Source organism: Branchiostoma lanceolatum, chromosome 12, assembly GCF_035083965.1.
Source record: "Branchiostoma lanceolatum isolate klBraLanc5 chromosome 12, klBraLanc5.hap2, whole genome shotgun sequence".
In the NCBI taxonomy this organism is placed as follows: Eukaryota; Metazoa; Chordata; class Leptocardii; order Amphioxiformes; family Branchiostomatidae; genus Branchiostoma; species Branchiostoma lanceolatum.
The window spans coordinates 14,998,197-15,017,277 of record NC_089733.1 but is presented as its reverse complement, the minus strand read 5'-3'; the positions used below and the strand labels follow the sequence as shown (position 1 = coordinate 15,017,277).

At 42.0% G+C, this 19,081-nt stretch overlaps 2 protein-coding genes across 2 annotated transcripts; one reads left to right on the top strand and one right to left on the bottom strand.

Annotated features, from left to right (window-relative positions):
• Positions 1 to 843: 843 nt before the first annotated feature.
• LOC136445780 (tripartite motif-containing protein 2-like) lies at positions 844 to 1,737 on the top strand. The gene has a single exon (XM_066443919.1). The coding sequence runs from the start codon at positions 844 to 846 to the stop codon at positions 1,735 to 1,737; it is 894 nt and encodes a 297-aa protein (XP_066300016.1).
• Positions 1,738 to 2,400: 663 nt separating this feature from the next.
• On the bottom strand, positions 2,401 to 10,642 carry LOC136446253 (neurocalcin homolog). Its single transcript, XM_066444591.1, has 2 exons — positions 10,022 to 10,642; positions 2,401 to 3,905 (listed from the first exon to the last, which is right to left on the bottom strand). The coding sequence occupies exons 1-2, from the start codon at positions 10,571 to 10,573 to the stop codon at positions 3,723 to 3,725; spliced, it is 735 nt and encodes a 244-aa protein (XP_066300688.1). The 5' UTR covers positions 10,574 to 10,642; the 3' UTR covers positions 2,401 to 3,722.
• Between the last annotated feature and the right edge of the window lie 8,439 nt (positions 10,643 to 19,081).

The window sequence follows — 19,081 nt, the reverse complement described above, 5'->3', positions numbered from 1 at the left end:
TCATGAGCTCAAACGCAGCTGAACGCATAGTGCTGTAGATCGGATGAAGAAGTTAGCTTAACAGATTACAATACCAGCATACTCGATTACAATACCGTGAAAAAACACAAAATCAACAAAACCTAACCCATGTTATATTCGTTACCTTCCTGTCGAAGGCTTCAAACAAGGCTGGACGAATCCGGCACAAAGTCAACCAACAAAGATCAAGATAAACTCAATATAAAATGTATAAAGCTCAGCTGAAATAAATACGTATGTCACATTTGCTTTCCATGCAGGCTCAGGTTTCTTCAATCCGAGTTTGGAGAATTTGTAAAATGTAAACAGTAGTGGGCGTGGAGTGGGCCGTGTCAAATCTTGCCCTGGAAAGTACACGAATGTACAAGAAAGGCCTTCATGCATTCATTCATTCATTAAAACCTCTACTTTGGGGGGGAGGTGCATTGCGTAAGTGGCTGTGTTTTCATTCAATGGAAATCCAATGCGGGTTTCAAGCCGAGTCTGTAGGATTTGTACAGTAAGTAGTGGGCGTGGAGTAGGCGGTGTCCAATTTTGCCATGGAAAGTACATTAAAATCTCTGCTTGGGAGGGGGGCATTGCGTACGTGGCTGTGTTTTATTCAATGGAGATCCAATGCGGTTGTCGGAAAACTTTTTCATTTGAGTGAAGGAGTGTCTCCCTTTTGGATTCATCAATACCATGTTGCCATTCTGCCCTAGGCGTGGAAAGAAGAGAATGCCCTTTGACACGAAAACAATGTCCTGCGTGTAACGAAACTCCCCTCCTGGATCCCATGACCTCACAAACACGGAAGAGGGATCGATCTAGGTACAGTCCAAAATGGCGGTCTCTCCGAGAGGACACCGCACACACGTCACTCTGTCCTGCAGCATTTGTTTCGAGGAGTTTCCCGACGCGAAAGTTCTGCCGTGCTGTCACAGCTTCTGCTGGCGGTGCCTGATCAACCACGAGGCCGAGAGAGCGGACTTCCCTTGCCCCGTCTGCGGGAAGACGGTCCACGTTCCCCCCGAAGGAATCCGAGGTCTACCCGAGCACATCCCCGCCGAGGACCTACTTACCAGACTCGAGCCTGGTGAGAACAACAAACATCCGGGAATCGAACCCGAGAATGGCGATCTGTTTTGCCAGCGGTGCAGGGTGCCTGTGACAAGCGAACGAGTTCGCAGTCGCAATCACAGCGGTCACAAGATCACCCCATATCAACACCCTCCCCCCATTCCTGACGAAGTTCGTTCCCAAGCCCGACCGGTCGTCGAAAAGTGTTTGGACGGCATTCTTGGTCTACACGACCGTCAGAAAAACATCGACGCTTCTCTGCGAGTTCTGCAGAAAAACAAGCTCAAGATTGCAGACGAGATTCGGGCGGAAACTCAAATTTGGATCGCCGCCATCTTGGCTCGACAGGACCAACTCCTTCGTGTCCTTGAAGACCGAACCGAAGAACAAAGGTCGGATGTTGTCGACGGAAGGCGGAAAGTCCAAGCCAAGATAGCGGAAATGTCGACGCTTTGGGGACAGATGGATGACAACTTGTCAACCGGAACATTTTCGGCCGAATATTACGATCATTCGGTTAATCAGATATGTGGGCCAGAAGATGGTGCACTTATTGAGGACACTGGGACAGAAAGTCAGCCAAACGTTGTCTTTATCCCAAAACCACTGCCTAATGACGTAGTAATTGTTGGGGAGCTTGCTTCAAGTATCCATTGACTTAGTAACTTTTATAGAGTTACAAAGTTCGATGGTGGCTTTACTTTAGTCTCTACCAGGCTCCACGAATCGCTGGAAAAATAGTAGAAATTGGCCAAGTAGACGGATTATGCTTGAGGAGTTAGTCCGCTAAAGGAGTTACAGTTTGCGACCTATTTTCCAGCGTCCTGTGGAGTCTGCTAGAGGCTAGCTTTGATTTTGGAGCCGTAGGACTGAACGAAGAAACGTTTGAAAATGAACACAAACTTAAACATATTTCTACGTAAACTGAAATGAAATAGCGTAAAATATTCTGATGGATCACTTATTTATTTATCATCTTTAAAACGAGACCAAATCAGTTGATCTGAACAACTGAATATATGTCAGGCCGCCACTCTGCGTGACATTAGTTCAATGCCAAAGGCCGCCCGGGGACCCTGTACTGTATATATATTGAGTTATTAATATAGGTTTAGTTATTAATATAGGTAATAACTGATGATTATCAATGATAAAGTTATGCTAACGCCAACATTCCTAGCCAAAGGCACCATTATATGAATTTTTGTTTAAGTGATATATATATATATATATCTAAATGATCGGATGATATGGACTTGTATGTTTATGATAAACTTCTAAGGTTAAAGGTGACATTTTGGCGACAATATTAGTTTCTTCACTCTTGTCGATCTTGAACTTTATAATCTCTAGGAAATGTTTGCCCGTCGTGGCGAATTCAGTATCATAGCATACTACAACAACATTGTACACCAGTTTCATCGAATAAAAATTATGTATACAAAACACTTCAAGATTAGTGGCTTTATTTCCGAGAATTTGATAGCTTTGTATGTCAACAATTCAAAAGACAATTTTCTCAGATGATATCGTGTCATCATGGACCACACCATAGCTCCTTGATCACATACATGCCCAAATCACACTGCCTGTCTCTTGTAATCTGCATATGGTGGTCAGATAACAACAATCATGAAACGGTAGTAAACTTAGAGTGCCTTAAGAATTATCTGCACTCTCGGGAATAGACATTGAGGCGAGTAATGGATTCGGTAGGAACATTTCTGTATGACCGTTTGTTCATTGTAACAATATATGCTTTATCTTTTGACTGACAAACGTAAGAAGACATTACTACTATCCCCAATCCATGAAACGGTTCAAATCATGTCCTGTCTTCAAAGACAACTGAACACCATACTTCTCGTTTTAAAGAATAATCTGAGACTTGAGTGCATATTTTTCGCCTTAGCCCTAACAAAGACGACTTTCAAACATGACATGATTTCGATCCGGTAAATCGTCCGCCATTTAGCTGAAAAGTGATGTCATGAAATTCGAGTCAATGGGAAGGTATTTAGGGTGCACGTGACGTTGATTGGTTGGTTGGTTGGTTGGTTGGTTGGTTGGTTGGCTGGTTGGTTGGCTGGTTGGTTGGTTGGATCATACCTGTAACGTTATATTTACAGGTGTATAATATGTATGTATGTCATAATTACGTAACCATAAAACATTCAAATTTTCCTGGCAACTTCCAGCTTTCACCACCCAACCTTCCGGACAATGCTTACGTCATCGTCACGTGATTGCCAACAAACACCTATATATCCGTGAATAATTTCATCAGGTTGGTGAAGGACTGAATAGCAAGGTTCTTTTATTCACAACCAAGTATCTATAAGAGCCGACGTTTCGATGGCTGTCTGTCATCTTCATATATATGTATGTAACAATACGGCAATACATTTGGAACCGCTTCATCTCACCATTGTTGCTATATACTAGTATCTATTAATGCAACAGTATCTATTAATGTAACAATACTTTACGTTTGGAACTACATCGTTAGCAGTAACACCTAGCTTTGAACAGTGCACTGTGAACCAGTCAGTATTGCCCTGATGAAGATGACAGACAGTCATCCAAACCGCGGCTCTTGTAAATACTTGGTTGTGAATAAAAGAACCTTGCTATTCAAACACCTATAGAATTTTGAAGAGTTCGGGGTTACTGCGGACTCCCTCGACGAACTCCTTGAGCTGCAGTTTCCCGTCGTGGTCGATGTCCAGCGAGTTGAAGATCCCCGAGATCAGCTCTTCCTGCTGAGCCTCCATTTGGCGGGTCTCCTCCTCTGGTGCTCCAGGGTTCCGCAGTTCATTCATCAGCTGAGGCAGAAACATACAAACAAGTCGTTGATTAGACATGACAGTCCAGGTCATGGGGTCAATAGAAGAGGGTACTAATTCGCGGGGAGGTGTTGTTTGGTCTATTTTCGCTATATGTTTTCCTTATGCCTGTAGATTGTTAGGAATGGACCCAAAGAATGTTGATCGAAACCTTTTTTTTTTGCATTATTCATTTACAATTTACAAGAAACACAAGACACTATTTCACGGAGTAATGAGATCTTCAAACTCTCGTTGTTTGTTTGTTTACATTTATCATTTGTACTTTTCTTGTAGTACAAGTTAGAAATTGAAGGTACAGAAATACATGAGTGCCTTTAAGATTTATGTGATTATGTACATTTCCTTTTTTTCTTCATTTTATCCAGCTAGACACTCTAGAAAGCCTCTTGAGCTGTACAGGTTTTGGAAATGAATATGAGGATTTCCTCCGAGAGAACATGCAAATGCAAAAAAAAATCCTATTCAGCGTTATTCTACCAGGTACAGTCTATAACACTTTTGTAAGTCACAACATTCTTCATTCAGACGCGTTGCAACAAAATTAAGATTTTAAGAAATAAAAAGTTGCAATCTTCGCCGTGGCACCTACGAGCAAGCGAGATGAGCAAGTTGTTCTCCTGAACACACCTAAGGACTTAACCGACGCAAATTCTCCCTCAGTCAAGCCGCCAGATGTCAAAAAGACGACGTTGAGTACTTCTCTACCTCATTCGAGAGTTTTAAAAAATGACTGTGAGCGCCGCTTGGTTTTAGCTTTAAACATAAATCGTTGTCTCTTCCTGTAGCCGTCTTGTCGTCGAAACGCCGGAGTGTTGCCCATTAGGCTTAACGACCCCGACAAGGTTGAAGTGCTCACGTCCGAATTTTCAAAATAGATAACGGTAATAGTTTCCCGGATAGAGCTTTCCATATCGCACTGCGCCCCACTGTCGATCATTTTGTGCGTTTGTGCGTTGTTGGTCAGCAAGTACCATATGGGGTTCAAATTCCCAAAACAAGTACGGGCTTCGCGTCACCGACGTCACGTAGCCTGTTGTCGAGCCCTTCTAGCTCCCGTAGACATGATCTATTCTGCGTACGGACTCTGAGAGGGGATTGATGTCATGCTATACACACCCATACACGTATACACGTATGCACACACACACCGTGACACACATGCACACACATACACACACATACACACACACACTAATTACAGTAACACTAACACACACACACACACACACACGCACACGCGCACACGCACACACACACATACTTCTGCTGTTGCCATTGACTTGCGTGCAAACCAGTCAAACAAACTAAACATGACGGCAACATGCATTGACTTTCAGGGCATTGCTGAATATTAGCCATAGGACTCAGTAGCCTGAGCGTCATCCTAGTTAGTTTACACTTTACAGGGATCTCATACTCTCCCCTAACCCCGGTAAACTTAGTATGCCACTCAGGCTATCAGTCATCGGCAGATAGCAGAATCGTAGGCGGCCCTAGAGGTCTGACACCTCCGCCCGTAAGTGTGTCATCAGCTCGGTCCGCTGTGCTGGAATGACGTCAATGCTCAAAAGAATGATAAGGATGTGCCTGGTTCAAGGGCTTGCGTATGTTTCTCACAAACATAAAATCAGTACTTTTTTGGGATAGGGAATCCGTCTTCCTTTATCATATCCGATATATTTTTTTCATGTACGGCATGTTTTTTGCTCATTTCGTTGCTTTTTGTAGGATTTAAAGTATGGTCGAAATCTTTTTGGTGGGGAAAAAGCCAAAAACTGATGCGCGCGAGGATGTCACCCATATAATCAAGTCATCGTGGCCTCAATAAAGTTAGCGTGCCGTCTGTATCTATATATAGCCGGTATAACCGCCATTCGGCGTAAAACACCAGCTTCGCAGGCACGCGGCGCGGCAGCAGCTGGTTGTATTACACACTGAACGGCCTGTCACATCTATTCTTTGCACAGCTGACTACAACCGTTCTTTAAATCTATTTAGTGAGGATGTTCCTACAGTAATTGATGACAGCGAGTTCCATTCTACTACGAATTTTTTAACACATCAATCCTTGGTTGATAACTTTGTTACTTAAAGGCATGACTATGCCATGTTGCGGATGACAGTTTATTCAAAATAATGATCAAAAGATAGCCCCAGGCATCCTTTTTGCAGCGTTCGTAAGTTGTTGCTTTTTCTTTTAGCGCGTTATTACTGATAGCGAGCGTGAGTCTTCTAATGCAGCGAGAGACGCCAGTGGAAAATTACGGTAACTTATCTCCGTCCTTAGTGCTGAAACACTTTCCCCTGAAGGATTCGTACATGCTTGTGGTGCTCAACGATAGTGGCCTTAGCATTCTTCTTTCTGACAGTTTGCATGTGTGTAGTTAGGCTATGTTGTCCTTAAACGTACATTTGAAGACTGTTTATATGTGATTTAATTTTGCCAAATAACAGTTACTCAAGCAACTTGATATGATTTTGGAAACGGTCAGACGTTTCAAGTAGCATCCGTTATATGTACTTTTCGTGAGTGACTCTGAGCAAGATTTGTCGAACAGCAGGTTTTAACCACGAACAATGAATTAATTAGTTTTGTTTCGTTTATAAAAATGCGGACTGGCTGTATGGGAAATATTGCCATCTCTTTTTATGTCCGTTATATACCAGAAATCATGACAAACCGTCAACCCCTTGCTCACTTATCCTCTTTCAAAGTCTCAAGCTAAATTGGCCCTGCCGCTAAGAGGCCAAAACCTACTCCGAAAACATAACCCTCTTGGTGTAGGTAACAAACCTTGTTGTGTTGCGCATTTCATAATCACTAGCGACGAATATAGAGGAACGGAAACTGTTCCAACGCAGTTTCAAGTCATCAGAGTCTGTTTAAGGCCATCACGTCGGCGTCTGTCTCGCTTTTCAAAATGATTCTTCCCGACAAGATGGGGCTATCTCACGGCAACAGAAGCCATCTTCTTTGACAGATGCTATTTCTATTCTGTAAGTCGTCTACAATGCCCATTTGTAAAACGCTTACTAATCTTGTCGTTTCGTTTTATATCGTGTAACTAATACTGACGGAACGGTGAGTTGGGTTTTTGTTCCATTGGATATATTAAGACGATACGAAAGATCAAAATGCTTACACTTTTACGGCTCTTAAAGAAACGATTTTTTCTTGGGGCCACACTGGCTCGATTATATGGATGACATCCGCGCGCGCATCAATTTTCGTCCGTTTCCAATAAAAGGGTTGCGACCATACTGTGAATAAAAGAAGCTGTAAGATGAGTTAATAAAAAATATAGGAAAGCAGGTACCAATGTCATCCTATTGTAAAACGTACTGATTTTTTCATTAACTTACTCCTTGCACAACATGTATTTTCAGCCATGAGCTAAGGTTTTCAAAGTCTCTCCAAGAAATATAGAAGAAGAAAAATGGAGAATGTATTGCTTGGTACACTATGTTGTTCCATACATTCAGTCATTTGTAAAACCTTCCTGACCAATTAGATTTTGTAACGAAGGCAACTTCTTTTCGGCCCAACTATTATCTTTTTTTTCGGACGCTCACGTTATTTTGCAGTGCCCAGAGGATGTCATCCATATAACCAAATCGGTACGGCCATAGCTGCAAGCCTAGGGACCACATGTGGGGCATACATATGGAACCTTCCATGACATCTGTATGAGCCGAGGCTGAAATATTGCCCTTCCGAGGCGTTATCTTCACCCCACAAGCTGGTAACTTTGAAGAAATCGCTCTTTCATAACCCACTGTAAACCGTTTTTAGAGCTGCCGGTTTAAACTACCGCAACGATATTTCCCCGCGCCTTCCAGCTGTAATTGAACGGTGTTCGGGACAAAACCTTCCCTTTCTTACTTAAATCCTCCTCTGTTATCATGTACTTTCAGTTTCACGGTGACGTCAACGAGTTTGTTCTCTTATTTTACCTTTTAAGATTGAGGTATACTAGTTTTTGCTCTGTCTGAGCGTGTGCACGTGTATCCGGAGTAACACCCTTAGAACATTTGGATGGATTGTAATTATATGTGATATGCGCGTATGCGCGTATGTGACCTTTATTTCCACTTGTTCAAGTCAATTCAATACGCTCCATTCTGTTGATAGATTTGATTACATACTGAGAGGAGACAATCCTTACTGTGTTCAAATAGGTATATACATCAAAGAATGTTTGGACATAAGAACAAGTAATGTATAAGTATACGACACGCTAAATTTCAATATGTTGCCCTATTCCATATGATTGTATGTAAACAAACTCATTAGTATGAACTTTGTTTGTTGGTATGTATGTATGTATGTATGTATATATAGATTAAGTAGACCTTACGAGAGTCGCTGTACTTTTGTTGTGTCAATAAAGATCTGTCTGTGTTGTCGAGACGGGTCAAGGTCGATTTTGGGCATCCTGGTGACTGACCTTGGTACTGAAACCGAACTTCTGGTTTGTGTATCTTTTGTCCTGGTTCTTATTTGCTCTGATATCTGTGACCATCGGTAAATGTGCAGTCAAAAGGTGTGCGATTTTTGAACTACATTTTCTGAACGCGTTTTTGCGAAAGAAGTTATTATATACTGAGCACGCTACGTTTCATGAAGTATGAAGGGACGTAAAATGGAGGTCCCGTGTTGAAAGAGGTACCTCGAGCACGTTAAAGGGGAAGGGCTAGGGACCCATCCCTGTAAAGATATACCCCGCAGCACTACTTGCTGCACTGCCCCCTATATACTGACGCGCGGAACACCCTCTCTTCCACTGTCGAACGTCTTGTACAGCAAAGCCCCACTACAACTCTTTTACTCCAGGGGTCAGTAGCCCACAACTTTGAGATAAACAGCTGTCTGGGGCACTACATACGTATATTGAAACAACGAAAAGATTTGCTTCCAGCTGAGACACCTTTAAAATGTGCACTTGAATTCATTACTTTGAATTGTATACTGAATTGTCTCTAGTATTTTATTGTTGTACTTCAATGTAATTGTAATATTAAGTGGTCCGCAACATCAGCTTGGCTGCCTGGCGCTCCACTATGTATTGTCTTGTTGCAATTTTGGATAAAGAATAAAGATGTACTCTGCCACTAGGCGTTACAAGGGTCTGAACTTACGAACAAATGAACGAATCTCTAGGCTTCACGGGTGCCTCTACTATTTTCTATTTGTTTAAGTAGTTAACTCAGGCACTAATTGATCAATACAGATTATACAAAACCCAACATAGGGGATATGTAAACACACAACAACCAAAAGAAGAGTAATGTGTCGGCTTTAACACAAAAACAGTACCAGATGTACTTTGAATGTGAGTTGTGGTGAAATAAATCGGACTTAAGTAGAGACTGTATAATGATGTTTGTGGATTAACAGAGATGGTTATTAACTTAGGAATAACATCGCTGGCGCCATCTGGCATTGAAAATATGATTGAAAACAAACACACCACAGACATTTACGCAGTCTACGTTTTCTTTTTTTCTTCTTTTTTTTTTGTCTTGGTGTGTGTTCGAGTTTGTTCCCGCTGGCCCAAGTCCAACTGTCGGTAGTGTGGCAGGAAGTCAATGAGTGGGGAGATGACCTATAAGATCAGACTTGCAGGAAATACAGGTCAGAGTTGGTAGTTTCAAATGTTGTATCAGTGTTATTGTAAAAGATAAGTAATACACATTGTACATGGTAACAGGCGTTTGCGTTATTTTTCTAATCGATCGGTCGGTCGGTTGGTTGGTCGGTCGGTTGGTACATGGTTCATCCCGACATCCCCAATACATATTTTGTCTATAGATAAAATACTAACAGCGTTTCATTGAAATCAAGTCTTCGGTTGTTGATACTTGTTCACCTTGTAGTGCCTAGTGGCATATGTGTCAGCAGTTTTTCCTTGCTGTTTCAGTATCAGGGTATATTGTATAGGGAGGGGCTGCTAGCTCTTCCCTTTAACGAGGCACCTCATCGAACACGGGACCTCCATTTCACATCCCTTCCGAAAGACGGGTGCAGCCCCAACCCAGATGTCCTGTCCCAAGTCTAATGATGTAAAGATACAGCAATTGCGCAAACTTACCATCAAAACGTTGAGCAGCTCTCTCTTCGTGACCTCGCCGTTCCCGTCCAGATCGTACATTCTGAATGCCCACTTGAGTTTCTCCACCTTGGATCCCCGTAAGAGCGCGCTCATGCCGCAGACGTACTCTCTAAAGTCTACCGTACCCGTCGCGTCGTGATCGAAGGCGCGGAAAATCCTCCTGGCCAGAGCCGCCTTCTTCTCTCGACACCCGGTGCGGAAGAAGTCCACGTAAAACCTGACAAACTGCTGCTCCTTTAGCAGACCGTTCGGGCAGTCCTTCTGGAAGAGTTTGTAGAGGTGTTTGATTTCGGATTCGCGGAAGTTGGTGGTACGCGTCAGGTCGGAGATGAGTCTGTCCCGCTGCTGCTTGGACGGGCGTGTGCGCGCGCGCCTCGGCCAGCCCCAAACTTGTCTATCGTGGTTGTTCGCCAGACAGTCCAGGTACGATCCCGAGTCGTTTCCGCAGTACGTGTTGCAGTATTCACACGTCAAACCCGTCCTCGTTTCTCTCACTTTGTGTTCCCTGCATATCCCGACCGAGCAGCCCATGTTCGGAACTCTGTTGCGCTATTCTCACAACAGGTGAAACGGTATGCTGCTTTAAAACTAACGGCTGTGCAATAGTGCCGCCAGACGTGACGTCACTTCCGCTTGGATGATTCTAGAGTTAGTAAGCACGTTGACAGAACGTAAGCGTTTAAGGTTGATATTTCGTAGATAGGTTCATTTAGTTGTGTGCAAAGACATATCTTATGCAACGGCTGTTACTTTGATGCAACGTTGACCAAAGAGGACGAAAGAGACTCGGCAGTTACAGTAGGTTTAAATAGCAGGCGAATTGCCGTATACGCATTACGTTCCGGTGACGTGCTGAGTTAGAATGCTTTAAACAACCACCACGCGATCCTGTAGGGCTGCTTTAGACTGAAGTACCGTTATTCCGTCTCCCTCTGTGATGGGAGATCAGACAACCAGCTTTGGAGGCCTCATATTCAAACCGCACTAGTCACTCGATACATAACCTTGAATAAATGCTCTCACTGTCAGCCGCTTGAAGTTAAGCATTAGTACCATCCTCCGTAGTAACTGATGGCTCAATCTTCTCTCTTGCTTAGCCAGCGGTTAGTTCAAAGGATGGTATTCAGGCTACTTGCACTGTTCTTTGAGGGGGTAACAGCCCCCTCTCAGTGGACCCGCGGCACGCTGGCGGCGTCACTGCGTCCTGAACTGGATTTGTGTTACCCTTTACGTTATAATTGGAATATCATTCAAAACGTACAAGTATGACCAAAAAGACAACAAAACACACGAGGCTTAAAAAGATTCGTTTTTTGACGATGAAATTCGTTGAGTGCTTTGTCAATTCGATCGGACGCAGCGACGCCGCCAGCGTGCCGCGGGTCCAGTGAGAGGGGGGCTTAATATGCGCATAAGTAAAGCAGCGCCCGACTGTCTGAGAAGCGAGACTATCTTAACATACTAATAGGAAAATGGTTGTCTATTTTTCTGAAGCAGGTTTGCATTGCCTTGTAATTTTTTTAAAGATGAAACTTACCCAAATTTTACACTGCAAAGCTCCCGTCTTTGTCAAGGAATCTGGCCGATTTCTTCAATAGTGCCAACATGGAAGAACTTTGCAAGCTACCGTCATCTATCTTTGTTCGACTTGTAAAACGCAAGCGTGGTGTATGAGTGTACTAGTACCATTAGCATCAGTCCTAATGGAAAATGATGCGCGGAGCTATATCGTCACGGCCTGAAAGGAAGCATGCGAGGTTAACGACATGGGATGGACGATAAATCACACGTTGAGGCTGAGAGTGGCGTCGGAAGCAGTGTCTTAATGGTTACAAGCCGCGAGTGACGCTGGCGGCGGGCACCGTTCGAGTACTGATGATAAATGGACATGGTGTACTTTCTTCTTCCTTTTACTTTTGAAGACGAAAGTTTGCTTGGGCTGTCTGCGTAATGGTAGTTGCGTTTCTGTATGAAGGGTTTTCGAGCCAGAAAAGTAAGAGGGAACCAAAATGGAAACGAGAGGTTTAGAGAAATTATTTTTCTTAGTGTTTGTGGACGGTGTCTTTCTTCTTCTCTTCCTTTTACTTTTGAAGACGAAAGTTTGCTAGGGACTGTGCGAGTCTGCGTAATGGCAGTTGTGGTTTTGTATATCGAGTATGAAGGGTTTTAAAGGCAGAAATGTAAGAGTGAACTAATCAAAAATGGAAACGAAAGGTTTAGAAAAATTCGTTTTTTGTGTGTGAACGGGTTTTTTCTTCTTCCTTTTTTCCTTTGAAGACGAAAGTTTGCTTGGGACTATGTCTGCGTAATGGTAGTTGTGTTTCTGTATATCGAGTATGAAGGGTTTTCGAGGCAGAAAAGTGAGAGGGAACCAAAATGGAAACGAGAGGTATAGAAAAAAAAAAAAACAGGAAGATTTCAAGGTCATTGCACTACTGATAAGCTACATGTAGGTTCCCATGTGAAATGAGACAGTTAGAACTAGTCAGCGGGTTGGGTACTCTAACATAATCAGAATACTCCAACCTCAAGTCATTTTGCTGTACTAAACTTGTTGAGCCAACTTAAGCCAGCAAATGCAGCATGCATATGTGTCACTTCCGACACAAAATGAACTTCCTTTCTCTTTAAGTCGAGCCTTATTAATCTCTAAGCAGATGTAAGGATGCATCTCATTCTCGGTAATTTACGCCTTTTTTGGTAACATTTAGTACCTCTCTAGTATTGTATTTTTTAGAAAGGAACCGTTGAAAAATATATTACTAGAATAAAATACTAAAACAAACGGGATACTTACATCTGCTTGGAGATTAGAGCCTTATGCCCTAGGGATACGGTTAGATCGTACATTACTGTGTGTACGTTTAGTACGTCACGTATAGCCTGCCAGCCTACTTCATCTCCAAAAAAAGTACACATTGATTCAATTAAGTCTAACCAGTTGCAGTCGAGTAGGCGTCTAAGATTGACAGTTTTACATGAATGGATAAATCCCGCTCACGCGGACTTCCGCAATTCAAAGAAATTTGTTCATACATCATAGTGTCAAACCCGGTTTGTGTTGGATACTTTTTGTGCTATTCTGTCCAAATTTCAATCAATTGAAAATGGCCTTCACTACGTCCTGGATTGAACAACAACGATAAACGGTACTATCTATCCACTGCCATTTCCGTTTGGTCAAAAGAATTCGATGCGCTGAATCTCATAGGGAAACCTAGTATTTTAGGTAAAGAAGCACATGTATCATTCATAGCGAGCAAATAGCTATAGAATGTCTAGATGTCAGAAACTATAGCTGTAGGCGGTATTTGAACTCCACATGTTGACAGTCATATACATGTACTTTGTGCGTAGGTTCGGACTCATTTGTATCTTACTTGTGTGATTTGTAGTTAAAGAAGTCCTTACGAAAATCCATGTACTGTTACATGTCATGTCAACATGTCCTGTTAATAAAAAAATGCAGATATATAAGGTCAAAGTTCTTGACACTGCATGTCTGGTAAGTACATAGTCTTTATGCTTTTGTATACTTTTGCGTTGAGCTTCACGCCATCACCTAAGCTTCGTAGGCGGCATTTCCCTTACATATGTGCGATAGCACATGCACAATTGATTCTAGAAATACCGCTTCCTATACATCATTTCCTCAATAAAAGCTTCTTCAGATGCGCTTCCCTACCATTCGTCTTTCTGTGACAGTTCTTTACGTTCTGGTGGCGAAAGATACATTGCAAACGAGAGGCACAATGTCTCCTACTCGCCCGTGAAACCGAGAATTCCTTCCGACAGCGAAGTACAAAAACATGATTTATAGTTGTGCGTGTCACCCGGTGACGATCCTTTACACATGGACCTCGTTTCTCTTTCACCATAAATCCCGCAACAAATCATGAATCGACGTCATTTTCAAAGAATGTTTTGCGTGAGGTAGTTCTTGTCCTCATATAAACCAATGCTTTATCTGGTAAGCTTAACGTGTCTAAGGAGAGGAAAGGACAAAATGTTTGTCGAGCCATTTGTAAGACTTGAAACTTTTCTTTCTTGGACTAGGAAATGTTGTGAAGACACTGGATCGTGCAAGAATCCCTCCTCTTTTTATATTCGTGAAATAAATGGGGGTATTGTTTCGTGTGTGTGTGTGTGTGTGTGTGTGTGTGTGTGTGTGTGTGTGTGTGTGTGTGTGTACATGTGTGTGTGTGTATACATGTGTGTGTGTGTGTGCGTGTGTGTGTACATGTATGTGTGTGTGTGTACATGTGTGTGTGTGTATGTGTGTGTGTGTGTGTGTACATGTGTGTGTGTGTGTGTGTGTGTGTGTGTACATGTGTGTGTGTGTGTGTCTGTTTGTATTTCCACATATTTGTTGTTGTGGTTTCTGTATCTTTTGTCCAGACTTTTGAAAATATGAACGGAGTCTCTAAACAAACGAAACAGAAAGTATTAAGTAAGCCCTACAGTTTAGAAATGTCATGCATTACCGCTTTCAAATACAAAAATGCATTTCGCAAAGTCAACATAAGATATACATCATTCACACACCGCTTTTGTGCTGCGTTCTTTACGACATGCGAAAGATGCAATGCTTAAAATGTTATTCGGGTTCATCAACACAGCTACCATACAATTGTGTGACAAAATGCATGTTAACTGAGACATTTATTTTTTGTACGGTTCTTTACGATGTGCGTAAAATGAACTACTTAAAAGGTCATTCGAGTTCAACAACACAGCTACCATACAATTATATGTGACAAAATACATAACTGCTATATTCATTGAAATGGCATTCCAATTCATTATGTAAACAATTATGAAAGAAAAGTTTAAAGAAGACGAAGCTGAAGCGAAATTGAAACGAAAATCTTTAGAATCACAGACTGTGTCGCGTTTGGGTAATGTATGTACCAATTTACCTTACAGACATGAATTGAACTAAGAACAACATTAATAAAGAATGGCTTTGTGGATTCAGACGCCCAAGGCGAGATTACGGATTCACAGATTGCAACACTTCCATTTTAAGCAGGTGGGTTCCAAGATAACATTACTCTTCTAAGCTATCACGTTCATTCACGTACTCTAACTCAATCTTTTAAAACGCAGAAAATCGCGGTATTAGTCAACTATCGTCATTCCGCGTCACTGTTACGAAATTGGACAATTGAAATTCATTGGGGATCATCTTAAAAGTGACAATTTCATAAGATGTCTGCCCTGTCTTTTAGGCTTACTGTGGTAATTAAAAACTGAGTGATTTATTTTGAGGATGCGTAGTTTAGGTAATGCTAAAGATATCATACTAATCAATCATACTGTTTGCTCCTGAGTAGCTACATGTATGTGCGCCCCTCGTGACACTGCTGATTTATTGCTATGTTCCTCCGTGACTTCAAGTATGAATCACAAGTTACCTCTAAACTAAATAGATGAATGAAAAATAAATCGTGGGGTGGTGCGGCGTAAAAATGTAACAGCGGGGTGTTCAGCCCAGAAGCCAGCGGTCCCGGGTTCGAATCCCCTGGACGAAAAACCGATGTTGTGCCCTTGGGAGAAGAACTTAACAAGACTTTCCTCATTCCACCCATGTGTAAAAATGGGTTATTAGGCACTAGGACTGTTAAAACAAGTTATAAAAGATTTAGGTTCAGTGCCACGTCGTCTTCGTCTGCCCAAAAGCCGTGAAAGTGGGCAGAAAGCCTTTATCAAAAATGCGCAGTACATCTCCTACATTTCATTTATCTCATGAAGACTAAAAATGACAAGGGTGTGTCAAATCCGAGGTCACTTGCTTTCTTTACTTAAGGGAACAGATGGAAGAATATGACACACGACACTGATTTGTTGGGAATATTTTCAGTGTCTCATTTTTTACATATACTGTAATATATATATGTATGTATTTTACGACATTCCAAGCACAAAGTACGTACACACTTACCTGCTTCTTGTGGGTGGGCTAATAACAATTTGGCTAGCTCAGCAAATTTTCAAGATTTACCTGAAGAATCTTGATGGTGACATATGCCCCCCTCGTACTGCGATTGTGTCACCTCTGCCCCCCTCCCACAAAGGATGAATATATTCACCTTAGTTGTGTGGTTCTGCTATTGACGAAACAGCTAGCTCAGCAAATTCAACAAATTTTCTAAATTGGCGTGACATACCTTGATGGTGTCACCTATGCCCCCTAGCCTGATATCCAAACCTGTTATATCTAGCTCCCTATTCTGTTCTGTCCTCTCTATTTGCGGAGCCTAAGGACAGGAGAGACTTGGGAGCTATAATAGGTTTGGATACCAGACTAATGCCCCCCTCCAATGCTTCAGTGAAAGGACGACAAATGTAGTAATTTAGGTCCTTTATGATACTAGTTTCTGATGCCCCACACGCAATGCATATGCCACACAGACTACGGTTCTACAGTAATGTTTGATACATTACTATTGGTACTATCTTGATTCAGCGGCAAACTGTGGACGACAAAACACGTTTGTGCGAAGAAAGCTCGAAGCACCGGGGGGGGGGGGCTATTCAACGGGAAAAGTCAGCCTTTCAGTCTGGCATATAAACCGTATAAAGCCCACAAAAGCGAACAAGTAATGGTGCTTTAAAAATCACCCAGGCGACGCATGGTTGTTAAGATAAATTATTTGTGGTTTAAAGTGGTTTGGAGGTTTTGATTGTGTTCTCTTTTTCAGCTATTGTGTGTGTGTGTGTGGGGGGGGGGGTCCTGTCATTGTGATGGTAAGTGGAAAGTGATCTCTAATCAGTTTAACTCAATGAAGAACTATTTTTCAACTTTTTCAACTCGTGGCAAAGCTGACATAAGCTATTTTAGTACGATGTGCAGTAGACAACGGTTTAACGGACGTCCTGTCCTATGGTACTGCGACCCCTTTAAGTTGCGTGTATGTGAGGTGAGTGACACAGCCGGGATTCGAACTCATGGCTTCATGATTCAGTGACAGGGCTGCTAACCACTAGACTGCGCAGTCCTAAAGTAGGGAAGGGGGTGCTATTTTCCAATAGATGATGCTTCAATAAGTACATTACCAGACGACTTTTCATAAAATTTCGCTTTTGCGACTTGCGCGGTGCGTGTGTTGAAAACGGTATCAATATCATTATCCCCACTGCGGACCCTCAGTGGGTATATACATCCGGGAACTTTGAATCACGCCATGCTCGAAACTGTCATGGCGGACTCGGACAACAACAACATGTCAGATTCGTCAGACGACGCCGATGGTCTTTTTTTCGTTTCAATTCACGTAATTAAGTATCATTTCCTCCCTCCTAGTTATGATTTTGTGCCATGTTATGGACATTCATTGTCTCTTACGAGGAGAACTAGCTTCGTCGGTGATTATTCTATTTTGCCTGGCTCTTGGCGTCAAGTAGCATATTAATCATTCCTGGTGTATAAATTTGTCCCCTGGGGTGGCCCTCTGTCATGTCCTCAGTGATGAAATTGTTTCTGCAATGAGCTTATCATCGATGATTCTTGTGTATCGAAGTTATTAAGTATAACTATAATAGTATCAAATCCCAAGTCAACTTTCCCTCTGTTCTGGTTAGGAAATGGGTGGGAAGCCCTTTACCTTTCCACACGCTATCGTCTACCCTCTCTCAGCACCTGTTTCACTTCATGATCACTCATCCAATACTCACTACACCCCATTCCCTCTTCCATCTAATTTATAATCTAATTTATATACCGTACGGTGCATGTATCTCTCAATTTTGCTCCCAATCCCTAGTTTCTCCTTCGTCTCTCGTAAATCGTGGCTATTTGATCGTTGAAGACAAACTCGTAACCAGCGTATCACAAAAGCGTAATTTATTCCTATGAATATTTTTTCCCTTTTTCCCAACGAACTTGTCACAACACACCCAAGAGAATTAGAACTGTTCAAATCTTTATCACCAGACATTGTGAGATGCATATAGCGTCCATGCACAGCAGTAAACACAACTACACTTAACGCTAGTTCACAGCCCATCGATAACAAAATAATTGTATTGAGCAGGAAAGGTCGTAGCTGTCCACACTAAAGGCAGGGTTTCTTAAACATAAGCGTCCGACTTCAACAGCCTCGGACGTGTCACAGCACATACGTATATAGAGTTTCCTAAATCTATTGGATAAAGCAACCTGAATCTCGGCTACAGAGCCAAGGTGTTTTTGCAAGAGAAGTGAAAGATCCATTCCCATCTGGGTCTTACAACATTCCCTTAACAGAGACTTCAGTTACCAGCTTATTCTGTCAGTGGTGCCTGGACAGAATTTGGCAGTTCGAGACAGAAATATTTCAGACTAATCCGTCTTTCTTGGCCGACAAAAGTAAAAAACGTTTTGACATTTCCATCACGTCATCAACAGTGCTACTAATCTTTTGCAAAATCAAAATCAAGCCACTTGATAGGCACCCCAAAATTAAAAATATTCTTCAGAACACAGCCGCATGTCTAAATAATTTGTCTTTTCTATTAGTGTTTATCTACAGTCAAACAACAGTCAGCCTTGCTCGATAAGTCCTATACTGTTGGTATGAACAAAAACACCATTTAGGGACAGAAGGGCTGTCGCTGAAGAAAAAGATACTCGATATGAAGACGCTCCCGACAGTAGTCCACTTATCCCAACCAATAGAAATATAAATTATGCAAATTAGGCCCTCATTTGCATGATTCATCTTCAACTTTGTTCACCTTCACATAACTTCCAAATGCCACAAGTATGAAATTCCAGTTATCTACCAATATGGAATTAAAGTATTTTCTCATTAATTATACAAATTAGGTATTCATTTGCATAACTTTTATCGATTAATGTCCCTCTTTTTCTCAGTTATATATTGCATATTTAATAGTCTTACCGTTGAGTGGAGTGTGTTTATGAAATTTCTCCATTACTTATGCAAATTAGAATTACTTCGCTGCCACAACATGCATGAGTCCTATCATGGAAAACATCGTAAATATAGATTTTCATTATCAATTATGCAAATTAAGTCCCATTTAGCACTTCAT